The following is a 19,048-nucleotide window of genomic DNA, read 5'->3' on the forward strand; positions in this document are numbered from 1 at the left end:
CAGCAAACCCACAGAGGAGGATATATTTCTCTATTTATACATGATGTAATCATGCTGTAAAATGTTTAAACTGATGGGGATAAATAGGGTAACCTACTGAGGATAACACAAAGAAGTATCACTTATTTTGCTTAAAACATATTCTAATTTTTGCTGTGCACTTTCTCTGAAATCACAAAGTATCTCACAATCTGTAGCCAAGTTTCAGTTTAGTTTCAAAATTTCTGTTATTTTTTACCTAAAAGATAAGTTTTTAGAGGATGGAATTAGTTGTCAGGATTGCTACTTGATATCTGAAATAGTTAGATTTTCTCGAGTCCTTTGAAGCAAACTGTGGTTCACACTCAATTGTGGATTTAAATACTAATCATTTACCTCTGTCCATCCACTTTTCACATTAATTATCTCAGAAGGCATTGTTAGAAACTGAAAATTGAGTAGTTTATTTAAAAGACTTTATAAGTTATAGAAATCTATGGTTCTTACCTAAAATAGTACTGCAAGCATAAAACAAGTGTAGGTGTTAATTAGATAACTAGCAAAGCATGAAGTGCCAAGTCTCACATAGTTGTTCTTTAGTTGCTAAGTAGTGTCCGACTCTTTTTGTGATCCCCAAGCACTATCCCCTGCCCGGCTCCTCTGTCCATGGGATTTCCTAGGCAAAAATACTGGAGAGGGTTGCTCTTTCTGTCTCCAGGGGATCTTCCCAACCCAGGGATCAAACCTGCATTTCCTGCATTAGCAGGAGGATTCTTTAAGCTACCTGTTAATAATGAAAGGCTCTGCTCATAGATTGTGTATAAATTATTAACCTTTCAAAGTAAAAAGTGACATGAAGGAATGTCAGGAAAGTGATCTGAGGCCCCTTCTCTGCTTCCTCCTTCCTTCTTCTTCATCTAGTTAACACTAAGATATGGATGGCACTTCTTTGTTTATGAATGTTTGCTAAGGAGTCTTTTTTTTTTTCTCCTTGATTTTAAAAAATCATGATTGGCTTTTTCTTCTTCCAATTTTATTCAGTCATGACCAAACTCACTGTGTTGCAATACCCTCTGAGATTCTAAAATGAACAGTGTTTCACTGATGGAGGATTAGGAACAATCAAAGAAATCAGTAATTCAGTTGGGGGTATGTTTGAATTTAAAAATATATATTTCTGCAGTGCAGAAGTATGGTCAATTGGTGGATTATAAACCTCAAACTGAAAGAACAGCTATTTCTTTAAACAATTCTGAAAAATAGCACATGGAACATTTGAATGCATATGTGACAACTCTGAGATCTATCAGAATGTGATTATAATATTAAAGCTGTATAAATATTATGAAAGAAACAATAAAGCATTTTAGCAATGCAAATAGATTGCACATTTTCTCTATTAAGTTTAGATATACTCTTAAAAAGACATGGCTATTATAACTTACAGTATAAAATTTCATCATGCGTTTATCTGACATACTTTCAACAAGCAGATAAGATTATTGGATTTATTTTAAATAAAACTGGTCATCAGAAGAATATTAGAAAAAAAAATCAATAAGAAACACCCTTTACCATGCATGTCACAAGCTAATTCATACATTCCTATTTCCTTAACCACACATTTACAAAAGAACCTTTGGTATCTTGCAAAATTACTGTACCTAAAACTATTCATAGCCATAAAATGTGCTTATAAAAATGCTGTCCCTTACAACAACTACAGGCACTTCCTTCAGCTGTAGTAACAGCAAAACATACATTTGAAAAATAATTGCTCCATCCTAGCTATAATGGCAATGTCTACTATAGACATACTGGCAAAATGCAAACTACTAACAAAAAGACAGAATACAAAAAAGAGTTTGTCCAATTTAATAGAATAATTATCAAGTATAAGAATAAGCCCTGAAAGAGATGTTAAAAGACAAAACTATCAATGCAAGCAGAAGAATTTTTAGAGTCCACAGTAGGTTAGAATTTTGAGAATAAAGTTGTGTAGAATTGAGTACCCAGGATGTAATGAACAACAGTACCGAGTGTCAATGTACAAGGTTGAACTGAATTGACTCATTGACTTACCTGGCATGTTGCATTGGTCAATGACTATACACAGTGGATAATGACTAAAATAACTACTCACCAGATATGTGACAATCACTATATAAAACCTTTCCAGGAGTAAAAGTTATGCTTATTACTCATTTGAAGGACATATAAGATTAAAAAGTAGTTTATTAATTTCTGTATATATTTTTGTATTAATTTCTGTATTATTTCACAAGCAAAAGATATCTTATTATAAATCCAGATAGTAGGTGATACCAATACTCTCCAATGACCATTTGCTATTCTTAAAAGTGGGGAAAAAAGTTAGATTGGTTATCATTTTGTCCTCTGGAAATAAGAAATACTGATGATTTTCGTTAGTCCAACATTAGAGTGACTTAATCTAATAATCAGAATATATGCTAAAATGACCAGAAGCATTTCAATGTTCTCTATTAACTGTTCACTGGCAATAAAATTATTTATCTTTTGAGAAACCAAAGACAAATTTTGACATATTCACCAACATGGTAATTGACTACTATATTTCCTAAGAGCCATCAGAAGTATTATAATTCATTTTCTCAAGCAAAATGTGCACACCTTTGTTACAAACAGAAAATAATTGCTTTTCTAAATTTGACTATGGAAACACAAAGTGTGTTTTATGTACTAAGGTATTATCCTCTCCTTCAAAATTGTCCCTTGTAAACAAAGAAAGTAGCATAGACATGTATGCGCCATCAGGTGTAAAACAGATAGCTGGTGGGAAGCTGCTGTATAACACAGGGGGCCCAGCCTGGAGGTCTGTGATGATCCAGAGGGGTAGGCTGGAGTGGGGGGAGGGAGGCTCAAGAGGGAGGTGATATATGTAAAACTGTGGTGATTCGCATTGCTGGACGGCATAAACCAACACAACACTTTGTAAAGCAATTTTCCTCCCATTAAAAAATAAAAATAAAAAAATTGCGGAAAGAATTGTCCCTTGCTGTCATTCTTACAAAGCTAATATCCTTCAAAGGGTGTTCTAAAATTTAGGGCTTCAAGCTCAAGTTATACAAAAAGCAACTGGGACTTAACAGAGAGAGAAAAGGAGTCACATACCAGAAAGAAACTTAAGCAACATGAGTTAGCTTTTTATTGGATAGACTTTTTAAATGGTTATCAAAATGTATTCCTTTAACCTAATGAATACTTATCTCATTTCATGGGCCTAATAATGTCTTACTTAAGACTTTTGAACAAAAGACTAAAAGTAATGGGTCTTCATTTCCTTTGTATCAACTCCTTTCCAATACTGAACAGCTTATTTGGAAGCCAGAAAGGCCAGATAAGTTTCAAAAAGGGTTATTTAGGGGTGGGAGTATGGAATCAGAGCTGGTTCATGGCAATATTAAAACAAATGGACTAATCTTGCAAAACACTTAAGACAACCAATGACTCAGAACCAACAGACACTACAAACTAGCCGTATAGTAGCATCACTGTTAAAAGAGCAATGTACATGTACAAACACACACTAATTTTATAAAAACAGTTTTTGAGATAAAATGGAAAAAAAACAACTTACTGAAAAGTCTTCAAAGATTTTCTTGAGTTCTTTGTGACCATGCCTCTCAGCAATATGTGCTGGATCTGAACCTTCCAAATTTTTTATCTTAGATGCCCTGGTTGCTCCTGAACATTGAAGCAAATGAACAGCCAAGTTCTTTAACCCAAATTTTGCTGCACAGTGGAGAAGAGTTGGAAGTTCTTTGAAATAAGAATCTGAAATAAGCAAAACAGAATAATTTTTTTTCATCACATTTGGAACCATATAAGAGAAAGTCGAGCACAATCTATTCTTAAAAATAATTCCCACAAAGCTTTGCTGACTTTTAGAGTGATTTTGCAAATAAGAAACCATCAATGGTTTAGCAGTGTAGACTCTTCCCTTTCTGTTCCTCATCTTAAACCAAGCAAACATCAATATTCTCACAAGCATTAGTGCTTCTCCCTTGCTTGTGCGTAAGTTTAATATAGAAAGGCATATCAATCTCAAATGTAGAACAAAACAAAAACATTACCTTGTAAAAACTCCTTTTCAATGCATTTCAGTATTAATCAAATACTTAAATAACAAATAAATTCCTCTATAAGATCTTTTTTTGTGTTTTCTACTTCCATGCCTACTTTGTTTTTGTTTGAAGTTGAAATGAACATGAAATTCCAGGAGGGGTTATGTTAGATTTCTGCCTGAGTTTTTTCTTTCAAAAAGTAACTGCAATAGCAAATACCGGTAGGCACTTTTATAAAAATCTTCAATGTGGAATTTTCCATTAGGAATTTACAGGTTTCATGTCAATGTTTTGGAGTTTGAATTTCCTAATTACATATTAACTATTAGTTAGAAGACATGTATTAATTATGTATAACTATAAAATGATGAATGCAAACTGCTACCCCAATGATAACAAACACACAAACACAAACTGATGAGTGATGGTTTATTATTATTCTATACTTTCACACTTTGCTAGAAAAACTATGTCATAGAAATTACACATCACCTCACTTTAATAGCTGTGGCATTATTAGAAGCAAGCGATGTGAAGATTTATAGTAACAGAAACAAAACCATCAAAGCAGAAGTTAATTATCTTTCAGCAAAATTCTGAAGCAGTGAAAACAGCCACCTCATAATGTTTTGGAAAATTATGAATCTGGCCTCATTTATCTCTTTGCCATTTTGTAGACAAAAAAAAAAAAAAAAAGGAAGAGAGAGGGGATCTAAACTTGGTGCTTTCAGTTCACTTGGGTGTGTGGGTGTTTGAGGGCTAAATAAAATATTTAGTTTTTTGGTTCGTATGTTTAACCAGGAAACACAACAAAACAAAAACCTTTAGGACATGTTAAAGACTTCTGGTAAGGAAATATTTTATCCTTCAAAATGCATTAGAACTAAATGGCTATAGGTAGATCTATGATTGAATTTCAATGACAAAAGCACTGATCCCTTCTTATATGGTGTGCAGTGAATAAAAAATTATCAAATATTTTATAAAGATGAGCTTATAATAGCTGAAACTGTTCAAGGTAGGTAGCAGTTTTCAAACTAAAAATAATGTATTTTCTTAAAAAGGAGTTAAGATGCAATTTTCTATTTATTTTTATTTAAATAAGCTATAAAATAATTTTCTGCTATAATTAAACCAAAGTTTTTAAAGAAAAATATTTGCATTATGTCAGATTTTTACATGCCCTTGGTCATCTTCTTCTCTTATACCATCATCACTTGCCAGTCAAAGCCTTATGCATTGTTCCTGCACATTGCTATTCTGGTATACTTTTGAATCACAGTTATTGCAGCACAAAATATTATTTTCATTAAATAAGTGTTTAATCAGTATACAAATACATTCACCTTTTAATCTGTTTGTAAATTTCTCAAGTTTAAGATGATACAGTGTTAGAAACAACTACGATAAACTTTATTAAGAATCTCTCTTTTTCTACACCAGGAAGAATAAAAAGGACAGTGACCAAGCGTACATGGTTTTTCAAGGCTCATTTCTTGACAGTTTTGATATTCTGAACCATGTTTTCTGGCACATAAAAAGAAGAAGTTCTGCTGATTTAAGATTATGCTGCATATTCTAAACGGGACTACAGGCTTGTAGTCTGGTTCCTTTATTTTCCATTTCTTTATTTCATTTTTAGTTGTCGCCGAAAACCCACTAACCTACTAGAAGGCTTTGTGAAGTTATAGACATGAAAAAGCTTTGGAAGTCATCTTTCCGGTTTCCTACCCAGTAAGAGAATTGCCTTCCTGCAGTCTCTAAGAGATGATCTTCCACGTACTGCATGCATAGCCCTAATGATCGAGTGTTTTTTACTTTCTAAGGCACCTGTTTCTTGATTAGACAACACTGATCATTAGACATTTTTACTTCTGTTGAGGTGAAATGTATTTCCTCTAAATTACCTGATCTTCATATCCCCTGGGCTATACAGAATATGATCATTATGAAAGTGTGGGCTTAGAATGAGCTAGCTTTGCCATATGTTCACTGCGTGAAGTTTCAGCAAGCCACTCAGTATCTGAACCTAGCTGTATTTCAGCATCTCAGTATTTCAGCATCCAAGTTTGTAGGGCTATTGACGTAATTAAATGACAACATATTCTAAAAAGTGCCCACAAGAGTCTTAGTTTCCTTTTCTTTCTCTCTTTTGCATCAAATGGTTCAAAGCTGCCTTGTCCTAACTCACCTTTGCCCCAGTCTTATGATCACAAATTCTTTTCACTATTCCAACTAGTTATCATTCTAAGAGACTGACTCCACTTTTTAAATGGTGGATCTGTTTGAAACCTGCCCCAATGTGATCATTACAGCCATCCCTTTCATGGTCTTCGATGGGGTTATTTCGGCTGCTTAGTTTCATCATGTAAGAAATGCTCAGCTTGCTAAGGTACATGACCAAGAATTAGAAAATTTCTAATTTTAGTTTTTCTTAAAAAAATTAATATATGGCAGAGTTGACATTTCAAAGAATTAAAATGTTTTGTAGGAGTAATATTAGTTGTTTTAATACAAATTAGATCATAACCTCTAGCATTATTTTTCAGGACATTAAATATACTCAATGTATGTGTTTATATTAATATATTAGTATACATATTATATTTATATATGAATAAAGGTATTCATGTCAATGAAGGTATAATTATGCTAAGAAATAGTTTGGGTTTTCTGGTATCATGCTTTTTATAAAATCATACTTTTTATATATTACCTTGATTTGATTACTATAAGAATTTGAGACAAGGATGACTTGTTCTGTGTACCATACAAGCACATTTGTAACAGCGTAAGATAAGAAAGTTCTTTATCTTAAACAAACCAACAAACCGTGTTGGGCGAGCCTATCCTCTCTCCTGGGCATTCACTCAGTGTAGAGAACGCGCACATGCATGGTCAGTTGCTAAGTTATGTCCGACTCTTTGTGGCCCCATAGACTGTAGCCCACCAGGCTCCTCTGTCCATGGGGTTCTCCAGGCAAGACTACTGGAGTGGGTTGCCATTTCCTACTCCAGGGGGTTTTCCCAACCCAGGGATCGAACCTGTGTCTCTTAAGTCACCTACATCGGTAGGTGGATTCTTTATTACTGAGCCACCTGAGCAGCCGTCAGAGAATGAGTGCTGATCAAAGAATGTATCAGTGACTCAGGAGACTATTGCAATCTATCCCTTGCTCTTCAGTGCTTAATTTTATTCTAGACGACATGATTACTAATGTTTTTGCTTCTGGATATTTATGTTTTGATTGCTTTTGAAAAATTATAGAAGTGTAATTTCACTGATCACGAGTTTCAGGAGAGTTGACAAGTCTATGCCTCAACCAGTAACGCTGAAGAAGCTGAAGCTGAACGATTCTATGAAGACCTACAAGATCTTTTAGAACTAACACCCCAAAAAGATGTCCTTTTCATTATAGGGAACTGGAATGTAAAAGTAGAAAGTCAAGAAACACCTGGAGTAACAGGCAAATTTGGCCTTGGAATGTGGAATGAAGCAGGGCAAAGACTAACAGAGTTTTGCCAAGAAAATGCACTGGTCATAGCAAACACCCTCTTCCAACAACACAAGGGAAGACTCTACACATGGACATCACCAGACGGTCAACACCGAAATCAGATTGATTATATTTTTTGCAGCCACAGATGGAGAAGCTCTATACAGTCAACAAAAACAAGACCAGGAGCTGACTGTGGCTCAGATCATAAGCTCCTTATTGCCACATTCAGACTCAAATTGAAGAAAGTAGGGAAACCGCTAGACCATTCAGGTATGACCTAAATCAAATCCCTTATGATTATACAGTGGAAGTGAGAAATAGATTTAAGGGCCTAGATCTGATAGATAGAGTGCCTGATGAACTATGGAATGAGGTTCGTGACGCTGTACAGGAGACAGGGATCAAGACCATCTCCATGGAAAAGAAATGCAAAAAAGCAAAATGGCTGTCTGGGGAGGCCTTACAAATAGCTGTGGAAAGAAGAGAATTGAAAAGCAAAGGAGAAAAGGAAAGATATAAGCATCTGAATGCAGAGTTCCAAAGAATAGCAAGAAGAGATAAGAAAGCCTTCTTCAGTGATCAATGCAAAGAAATAGAGGAAAACAACAGAATGGGAAAGACTAGAGATCTCTTCAAGAAAATTAGAGATACCAAGGGAACATTTCATGCAAAGATGGGCTCGATAAAGGACAGAAATGGTATGGACCTAACAGAAGCAGAAGATATTAAGAAGAGGTGGCAAGAATACATGGAAGAACTGTACAAAAAAAAATCTTCACGACACAGATAATAACGATGGTGTGATCACTCATCTAGAGCCAGACATCCTGGAATGTGAAGTCAAGCGGGCCTTAGAAAGCATCACTATGAACAAAGCTAGTGGAGGTGATGGAATTCCTGTTGAGCTATTTCAAATCCTGAAAGATAATGCTATGAAAGTGCTGCACTCAATACGCCAGCAAATTCGGAAAACTCAGCAGTGGTCACAGGACTGGAAGAGGTCAGTTTTCATTCCAATCCCAAAGAAAGGCAATGCCAAAGAATGCTCAAACTACTACACAATTGCACTCATCTCACACATTAGTAAAGTAGTGCTCAAAATTCTCCAAGCCAGACTTCAGCAATACGTGAACTGTGAACTTCCTGATGTTCAAGCTGGTTTTAGAAAAGGCAGAGGAACCAGAGATCAAATTGCCAACATCCACTGGATCATGGAAAAAGCAAGAGAGTTCCAGAGAAACATCTATTTCTGCTTTATTGACTATGCCAAAGCCTTTGACTGTGTGGATCACAAGAAACTGTGGAAAATTCTGAGAGAGATGGGAATACCAGACCACCTGACCTTCCTCTTGAGCAATCTGTATGCAGGTCAGGAAGCAACAGTTAGAACTGGACATGGAACAACAGACTGGTTCCAAATAGGAAAAGGAGTACGTCAAGGCTGTATATTGTCACCCTGCTTATTTAACTTATATGCAGAGTACATCATGAGAAACGCTGGACTGGAGGAAGCACAGGCTGGAATCAAGATTGCTGGGAGAAATATCAATAACCTCAGATATGCAAATGACACCACCCTTATGGCAGAAAGTGAAGAGGAACTAAAAGCCTCTTGATGAAAGTGAAACAGGAGAGTGAAAAAGTTGGCTTAAAGCTCAACATTCAGAAAACGAAGATCATGGCATCCGGTCCCATCACTTCATGGGAAATAGATGGGGAAACAGTGTCAGACTTTCTTTTTTTTGGCTCCAAAATCACTGCAGATGGTGATTGCAGCCATGAAATTAAAAGACGCTTACTCCTTGGAAGGAAAGTTATGACCAACCTAGATAGTATATTCAAAAGCAGAGACATTACTTTGCCGACTAAGGTCCGTTTAGTCAGTTCAGTTTAGTTCAGCTCAGTCGCTCAGTCGTGTCCGACTCTTTGCGACCCCATGAATCGCAGCATGCCAGGCCTCCCTGCCCATCACCATCTCCAGGGGTTCACTCATTTTTCCAGCAGTCATGTATGGATGTGAGATTGGACTGTGAAGAAGGCTGAGTGCCAAAGAATTGATGCTTTTGAACTGTGGTGTTGGAGAAGACTCTTGAGAGTCCCTTGGACTGCAAGGAGATCCAACCAGTCCATTCTGAAGGAGATCAGCCCTGGGATTTCTTTGGAAGGAATGATGCTAAAGCTGAAACTCCAGTAATTTAGCCACCTCATGCGAAGAGTTGACTCATTGCAAAAGTCTGATGCTGGGAGAGATTGGGGGCAGGAGGAGAAGGGGATGACCGAGGATGAGATGGTTGGATGGCATCACTGACTCGATGGACGTGAGTCTGAGTGAACTCCGGGAGTCGGTGATGGACAGGGAGGCCTGGCGTGCTGTGATTCATGGGGTCACAAAGAGTCGGACACGACTGAGCGACTGAACTGAACTGAACGTAACTACCACCCAAAATAAGCTGGAGAAACTTTAATCACCATCGCAAGTTCCCTTCTGTTTCATTCAAGTCAATTCTCCACTTCAGAGGCAACTTCTGTCTAATTCTAATCAAAACAGATGAGTTTTATTTCATCTGATATTTTACACAAGTGGAATCATATAGTATATCTTCTTGCATTCCATTCTCTTCTCTATTTCTGATGAGAAGTCAGGCATAATTCTTATTGTTTTCCTATATGGCATGTCTTTCCTCAATACACACATCCCCACCTCAACACCTACCCCAGCTACTTCTAAGATTTTCTCTTTATCTTTGATTTTTATCAGTTTAACTCTGGGGTAGGTAGGTATAAAATTTGTATATATTCTGCTAGGGGTTACAGGGATTATTGAATCTATGGTTTAATGCCATTCATCAATTTTAGATCATTCCCCAGCCTTTAGTTCTTCAAATATTTTTCTGTTCATTCTCTGTCTTTACTCTGAGAATTCAATTACACATATGCTTGATATGTAGTATTATCCCATAGACCTCAAGTCAAAACTGAGATGAGCTGAGTTTGTTCTTCTTTTAAGGCTTTACTTAGACTCTGGATTTTTCATCTTTTTCAGTTTGAATAATTTATTTTGACTGTCGTCAAGTAAACTGATTCTTTTCTCTTTTTTATACAGTTCTGCCCATTGACTCGATGGACGTGAGTCTGAGTGAACTCCAGGAGTTGGTGATGGACAGGGAGGCCTGGCGTGCTGCGATTCATGGGGTCGCAAAGAGTCGGACACGACTGAGCAACTGAACTGAACTGAACTGAATATCTAAAAAATTTTCTGATATTATATGTTTCTAGAATTTCCTTTTTTAAATGATAATTTCCATTGCTTTGATGAAATTTCCATCTCTTCAGGCATTTGTACCATTTTACAATAGATTCTATAACATACATATCATAATTATGTTAAGGTTCCTATTTGATCATTTCAACATCTGAAGCATTTCTATGTTTGCCTCTAATGACTATCTTCTCTTGACCACAGGTCACCTTTAATTCCTTCTTTGTATTTCTTGTAATTTTATATATGGTGCTGAACAATGTACTAAAGAATCAAAGTAAATAATATCTACCCCAGGAAAAGGCACACCTTTTCTTCAGTCAGACAACTAGACTTGAAAGCTGACTCAAACTAATCTGTAGATGAGCTGAACTTGGTCATTTTTTTGTGACTTCACTTAGATTTAGTTAACCACTGGCTTCAAATACTTTGAGGGCCGAACCATAACTTTCTTGCACAGCTTAGTATCTAAGCTTTGGTGAGACTCAAGAAGTCTCTGTTGCTCTACAGACTGGCTGTCAGCCTTTGGGTAACTGGATGGTTCTTTTTCCTCTCAAGTCCTGCTTCCAGAAGTTTTCACATCAGAATATCTCACTCAGATTTTGTGCAGCCTCTGTATATACCCAGTTAAGGTAGATTCCTTACTATCTCAAATAGGGGATATTATTCCACTTTTACCACTCTCCATATTTAGAATCTGTTTGCTGCTGCTTTCCATACAATAAAAGCTTTGATGGAATTTGTTTCAGCAACTCTGTCCCACTCCTGCTCTTCAGCAGCCACTAGTGGTCCAAGAACTGAGAACTTCCAGATGTATAAGAAGGACTTAGAAAAGGCAGAGAAACCAGAGATCAAACTTCCAACATTCATTGGATCACAGAGAAAACAAGGGAATTTCAGAAAAACACTGACTTCTGCTTCATTGACTACGCTAAAGCCTTTGATTGTGCAGATCACAACAAACTGTAGAAAATTCTTAGAGATGAGAATACCAGACCACCTTACCTGTCTCCTGAGAAACCTGTATACAAGTCAAAAAGCAACAGTGAGAATCAGACATGGAAAAGCTGACTGGTTCCAAACTGGAAAAGAGGTATGTCAATGCTGTATATTGTCACCCCATTTATTTAGCATATATGTACAGTACATCATGTGAAATGCCAGACTGGATGAATCACAAGCTAAAATCAAGATTGCCAGGAGAAATAGCAACAACCTCAGATATCCAGATGATAACACTGTAATGACAGAAAGTAAAGAGGAACTGAGGAGTCTCTTGATGAGGGTGAAAGAGGAGAGTGAAAAAGCTGGCTTAAAATGCAACATTCAGAAAACTAAGGTCATAGCATCCAGTCCCATCACTTCATGGCAAATAGAAGGGGAAAAAGTGGAAGCAGTGACAGACTTTATTTTCTTGGATTCCAAAATCAGCACAGATGGCAACTGCAGCCATGAAATTAAAAGGCACTTGCCCCTTGGAAGGAAAGTTATGACAAACCTAGACAGCATATTAAAAAACAAGGACATCACTTTGCTGACAGAGGCCCATATAGTCAAAGTTATGGTTTTTCTAGTAGTCATGCAGAGATGTGAGAGTTGGACCATAAAGAAGGCTGAGCACCAAAGAATTGATGCTTTTGAACTGCAATGCTAGAGAATACTCTTGAAAGTCCTTTAGACTGCAAGGAGATCAAACCAATCAATCAATCCTAAAGGAAATCAACCCTGAATACTCATTGGAAGGACTGATGCCAAAGCTCAAGCTCCGATACTCTGGCCACCAGACGCAAAGAGAGAATTCACTGGAAAAGATCCAATTGGAAAGATCCATTGGAAAAGATGCTTGGAAAAAGTGAAAGCAAAAGGAGAAGGGAGTGGTAAAGGATGAGATGGTTAGACAGCTTCTCTGACTTAATGGACATGAATTTGAGTGAACTCTGGGAAATAGGGAAGGACAGAGGAGCCTGGCGTGTTGCAGTCCATGGGCTCTCACACAACTGAGAGACTGAACAAGTGATCCTCAGGTATTTTAAGGGTCTTTCTTGACCTACTGCCCACCTCCAGTAGCTTTGTACACTTAAGACAGTCTACAAAAGAGTTAGTGGGTGATGCAGACCCACTCTGTAATGGGGGCTCTTCGGGATTTTCATTCGTCACACTAGCTTAAGTACAGCCATTAAATATTTGCTAAATATTCAGCTGGTTTTTCTTTACTCCTCATCTATAGTGAGTTATTGTCTTTTTCTTCTGTAAGGGATGAAGAAAGTTATGAGTTGCTTTTCTACCATGAAGGACTTGTTCTTTCCTGGAACTTAGTTTGTTCAGATTTCTTTTGTCATTCATTTTCTGCTGCATTTTAAAAGGCTACTATGATTTTGAAGATCATCTTGCTTGTTCTTCCTATCACAGTAAGAATAGTAGACTCTTATGTTGTTGTACATCTTAATCAGAAGCCAAAGTCCTAGGAGACCTAAAGACCTTAAGCTTATCATTTCTTAAATTCACAGCATTTGTTTTGTAAATAGTTTGTTAATCTCACCTATTAGATTAAAATAATAGATTCTGTAAGAAGATATTAAAAAAAAACTTTTAGAGTGTACTTAATCTGTAATATACACCTATTTCATTTCATGGCAATTTTCATTTAATCAAGATTCTTTGTTTGTTCTATTGTTGTTCATTTGCTAAGTCGTGTCCAACTCTGTGACCCCATGGACAGCAGCAGGCCAGGCTTTTCTGTTCTTCACTATCTTCCAGAGTTCACTCAAATTCACGTCCATTTAGGTGATGCTGTGTAACCATTTTATCCTCTGCCACTCCTCTTTCCTTTTTGCCTTCAATCTTTCCCAACATTAGGGTATTTTCCAATGAGTTGGCTCTTCACATCAGGAGGCCAGAGTATTGGAGCTTGAGCTTCAGCATCAGTCCTTCCAATGAACAATCAGGGTTGATTTCCTTTAGGATTGACTGGTTTAATCTCCTTGTAGTCTAAGGGACTCTCAAGAGTCATCTCCAGCATCACAGCTCAAAAGCATCAATTCTTCAGTGCTCAGTCTTCTTTATAGTCCATCTCACATACATATGGGCTTCCCTGGGAGCTCAGCTGGTAAAGAACCCACCTGCAATGCAAGAGACCCCAATTCAATTCCTGGGTCGGAAAGATCTGCTGCAGAATGATAGGCTACCTACTCCAGTATTCTTGGGCTTCTCTGGTGGCTCAGCTGGTAAAGAATCCACCTGCAGTGGGGAAGACCTGGGTTCGATCCCTGGGTTGGAAAGATCCCCTGGAGAACGGAATGGTTACCCACTCCTGTATTCTGGCCTGAAGAATTCCGACTGTCCGACTATACAGTCCATGGCATTGCAAAGAATCAGACACAACTGAGCAACTTTCACTTCACATCCATACATGACTACCAGAAAAACCATAGCTTTGACTAAATGGACCTTTTTTGGCAAAGTGATGACTTTGCTTTTTAATAAGCAATCTAGGTTTGTCATAGCTTTCCTTCCACGGATCAAGAGTCTTTTAATTTCATGGCCACAGGCACTGTCAGTAGTGATTTTGGAGCCCAAGAAAATAAAATCTGTCACTGCTTCCACTTTTTCTCCTTCAAGGTATAAGTTAAAAAAAAGCTATAACTCATACTAGGGTGTGGCCAAATTGCTTTTAACTTTTTTTCCTGACAAATGTTCAGTTTTCAGTTGTTTCAATCAATGTCTTTCAAATGGTAATTTCAGAGGAACAGAATTAAATGTCTGGTAGAGGAATTTTCCAACAAAAATTCAATTTCATTAGCTTTGGAAATAAAGAGATGACCTGGAACCTAGTAAAGAAATCAAGTCACATATTTATTTAGGCTGAGCCATTTCTAACAGTTCAAGATAATCCCTATAAAAGATGGCCAATAATTATATTGAAGTTCTCAAACCAAAGCTTTCAAAAGATTAACCTAGCTTCCAAGAATAATAAAATGGGAATATGCCCAGGGTTCGCTTTAAAATTTTTTAAAGTAAGATGCATACGCAAACTGGAAGTGCATGCATGTAATCCTCTGTCCTCTTAAATCATTATCTGGAATAGTAAATCTTTATTCCCTCAATGTGTGATGGACAAAACAATGAAGCACACACCAGAGAAGATAAAAAGTCAGGGGATCTGCCTTCTAATTTCAGCTCAGCCACTAAACCTGTGGTACTTATGAAAGTTCTTTCATTTCCCTGGACCTCTATTTCTTCATTTATAAAATTATAAGTTTGGGGTCAGAATTGTAGGACTCAGGATACTCTTCTGGGCTAGAGGCCATGCCACAGATGGGTTTAGGGTAATTTTCCCTGGATGCTAGTCAGATACCAACTAAGGCGGTAAGGATGATATTTGCAAAGCTGAATAAAGGTGATGATTTCCATTCCTATTCCTTTCATCATAGGGTTTGGAGCCAGATGAAATGTTACTGTTTCTATGGATCTATAAGACAGAGCATGACTGGGTTTATGAATCAATTGCTTTGGAGGAGCACATATGCAACATATGAGGTGTCACTCTTCCTATCCTGTTGAAAGAGTAGACATAACCTATTTAGAACTGCAGGCAAAAGATAATACTACTGAGATTATTATATTTCTAGAATCTTGATACCATAAGTTAAGCGAACAAAGGAAATAGTGGGATATTAAAGTTCTTTGGTGCAGTTTGTTATCTCTCTAGAAACTTTATTTATATGCATGTTTTGTTCCTATGTTCATTTGAAAAATACCTTTTGAAAATTACCAGTATGTTTGCTTCTGATTCTGAACAGCAAAGGGACCAAGAACCTAGAAAGAAGCCAAGAAAGAGTCTAGAAAGATCCAGGAAACTTGGAACACTAAGAGTATGGAAACAAGATAGGCTGCTGCTGCTGCTGCTGCTGCTGCTAAGTCGGTTCAGTCGTGTCTGACTCTGTGCGACCCCATAGACGGCAGCCCACCAGGCTCTGCCGTCCCTGGGATTCTCCAGGCAAGAACGCTGGAGTGGGTTGCCATTTCCTTCTCCCAAGATAGGCTGGGTTGGGATCAAATGTCTAGTTACTCTACCTTCAGGTCGTGCCTTTCAGATGGAAAGTGGCCCACTGTCCTTTGTATGGGTTTCACACAGAAAGCCAAACAATGTGTCCTACCAAGTAGTAAATCAACATATCTGACAAATGTGTGAGATTTTGTTAGGAGCATTTGGTATATTTTGAGGACTTCTTATAGTCTTGAGAACCTGATTTATTCTTTAAAAAATATTAAATAATTTTGATAATAAAAGTGAATTAAGGCAGGAAAGTAATCTTGGAAATTTGTCTGGGCAATAAAGGGGCTGGTTAGAGCTTTGGGAATATCGTCATATGTAGTGGATGGGCAGAATATAAATTAAATATAAGAATGATTAGGGAAGCATCTACATGTAGGATGGCTGGAAAGAAAGGTAAAATATTTTAGAGGAACCTGCTAGGAAGCTTTTTCAGAAAGAAGAAGGAATAATTGATGGCCTAAATGAATTAGAGAGGTGGCAGTAAAAATGCACAAGGACTGAGATATCAGACAGTCAAAAGAAAAGGCTGTTCAGGCTCCGAAGGAAAGAGTTGGATTTAAGATAACATTCAGGTTTATGGCTACAAACTTATGAGTTAGAAGAGAAGGGGTATTCATTAAAGAAGGTAACGTTTCATTGTCATGGAAAAGTCCAAGTGGGGGTATTGATGGGGTAGCTGCTGGCAATACAATTATATGGCATTAAAGTATATTAGATAAATGTGTCTTTGAATGGAGCATATTGGTTATAAGCTTAGCTCCCGTATCACTAAAGATTAATAATCACCACAGAACAGTTTTTTTGTTTTTTTTTTGTGGAAGAGGAAGTATTCTGAAATAGGGTCCCAGAGTTTCTTTTGCCATTTAAGGTAACAAATTCACAGATCTAGGGACCAGGATGTGAATATCTTTGTTATTGCTGCTGTTGTTTAGTTGCTAAGTCATGTCCAACTCTTTGGTGACCCCATGAACTGTAGCCCCCCCAGGCTCCTCTGTTCATGGAATTTCCCAGGGAAGAAGAACAGAGTGGGTTGCCATTTCCTGCTCCAGTGAATACCATTAGGAGGCAACTATTTCACTTACTACACTAAACAAATGGTGTTAAACCAAAAGCCACTCTCATGAAACAAGAAAGTGGTAATAATTCCATAATTCAGCCATGTCTTAACACTCTCAGCAATATCTATTTTTCCTTGACAAATAATTAATATTATGCATATGACACAAATGACAGCTATTACCACACTACCAACACATCCTTATTGTCTAAACCAGGATAGGATATTCTGAGAAATTTTTCTATCAACTGGATACAGCTGCTTTGCAAATCTATTGACCAAGATTTTTCAAACAGATTGTTGGGGGATGCCTAAATGTGTGTGGGTAAACTACAGTCTTTTAGAGATGCTGACCTCTGAAAAGTAGGATGGTGAGTGTGATGGTTAATTTTATGAGTCAACTGTCTTGGTTATTGTGGGTAGTTGTTTGTTCAAACATCAGTCTTGAGGTTACTGTGAAAGTATTTTTTAGGTGTGATTAATATTTACATAAGGGACTTTAAGGCAGATTACCCTCCATATTGTGGGCAAATCTCATCCAATCAGTTGAAGGCCCTAGGAGAAAAGACTGAGGTTTACCAAGGAGGAAGGAATTCAGTTTACAGACTGCCTTCAGACTCAAGGCTGTAACATCAACTTCTGCTGGAAGTTTCAGCTTGTTGGCCTGCCCTGCCGATTTCAGAATTGCTAGCCTCACAATCACATGAGTCAGTTCCCTAAAGTAAACCTTTTACTGTCTCTCTCTTAGTACACACCCTTGATTCCGTTTCGCTGGAGAATCCTAACTCGATGAGGGAAATGACTGCAGTGATTCTGGTAAACTATAACAAGACAAAAAAAAGTTCTAAATGCAGTGAATATTCACACCTGCAGTAACACTAAAAAGATGTTCTGTAATTATTTGGTAAAGGCAAAACCCAGAGAGCAAAGGAGTCCCTTCATGAATATTGTTTCCAGATAGGTTAGTAGTTGGGCTGTCTGGGGGATTTCTGGACCTGTCAAGCATTTCAGAGGATAGAAACTCCAGGTTTGAAAATTATCATTGTACAACAGCTGCAAAAGTAACAGGGAGTTCCTTAAGGATTAATTTATTCAATCTGTAATTTAAAAAAGGAAAAAAACCCTTTCTGCTGTGTGTGTGTGTATGTGTGTGTTTATGTGCGTGTAATCAAGGCTAACCCACGTGTTCATTTTTCTTAACAAAATGAGTAAATATTACAGAGACTATTTCTTGTTACCAGTTACTAATGGACTGCATTTATGTTTTTCTCTAACCCTGTGATAAACTTACATATTTAAACGTATTATGTTTGACCTTGAAAAACCTACATTTTTTGTGTGTCAGCTCAGAGAAGATGAACAGATGTGTCTCAATCATTTGAACACAGATAGTTCAGGAGAAGAGAATGGCAATCCACTCCAGTACTCCTGCCTTGTAAATCCCCTTGACAGAGGAGCCTGGAGGGCTACAGTCCACGGGGTTGCAAAGGGTCGGACACGACTGAGCATGAGCCATGGTATAGTTCAGTGCAGCACATTCAGAAGGCTCATGCGCCAATTTTTCATTCTGGGAATGGCAGATGCCATACATAGATAAGAGATAGAAGATGAAAGAAAACAAAGGAAAAGAAAAGAAAGTGATATTCTAAATAGCTGCCTTGTTTGCGGGCTAAGTTGCTTTAGTTGTGTCCAACTCTGTGTGACCCTACGGACTGCAGCTTGCCAAGCTCCTCTGTCCATGGGATTCTCCAGGTAAGAATACTGGAGTGGGTTGCCATGCCCTCCTCCAGGGGATCTCCCAAACCCAGGCATCGAACCCACATCTCTTATGTCTCCCTGCATTCGCAGGTCGTTTCTTTACCACTAGCCCCACCTGGAAAGTCAGATAAGCTGCCTTATATTTCTATAAACAAGAGCTTATTTTTGAAGCTCAAATAATACTAGTCTGATACCTAATGATTGCTGCTGCTGCTAAGTCGCTTCAGTCGTGTCTGACTCTGCACAACCTCATAGACAGAAGCCCACCAAGCTCCCCCGTCCCTGGGATTCTCCAGGCAAGAACACTGGAGTGGGTTGCCATTTCCTTCTCCAA

At 37.6% G+C, this 19,048-nt stretch overlaps 1 protein-coding gene across 3 annotated transcripts in view; it reads right to left on the reverse strand.

The window, feature by feature from the left end:
* The window catches only part of BANK1 (B cell scaffold protein with ankyrin repeats 1), a 329,439-nt gene that overhangs the window by 182,192 nt on the left and 128,199 nt on the right, over positions 1 to 19,048 (reverse strand). For all 3 annotated transcript variants that reach the window (XM_027970855.3, XM_042251204.2, XM_027970854.3), the window contains exon 7: positions 3,599 to 3,795. In XM_027970855.3, the coding sequence (XP_027826656.2) occupies positions 3,599 to 3,795 (197 nt within the window). The remainder of the gene's footprint in view (positions 1 to 3,598; positions 3,796 to 19,048) is intronic.

This window comes from Ovis aries, chromosome 6 (genome assembly GCF_016772045.2).
Source record: "Ovis aries strain OAR_USU_Benz2616 breed Rambouillet chromosome 6, ARS-UI_Ramb_v3.0, whole genome shotgun sequence".
In the NCBI taxonomy this organism is placed as follows: domain Eukaryota; kingdom Metazoa; phylum Chordata; class Mammalia; order Artiodactyla; family Bovidae; genus Ovis; species Ovis aries.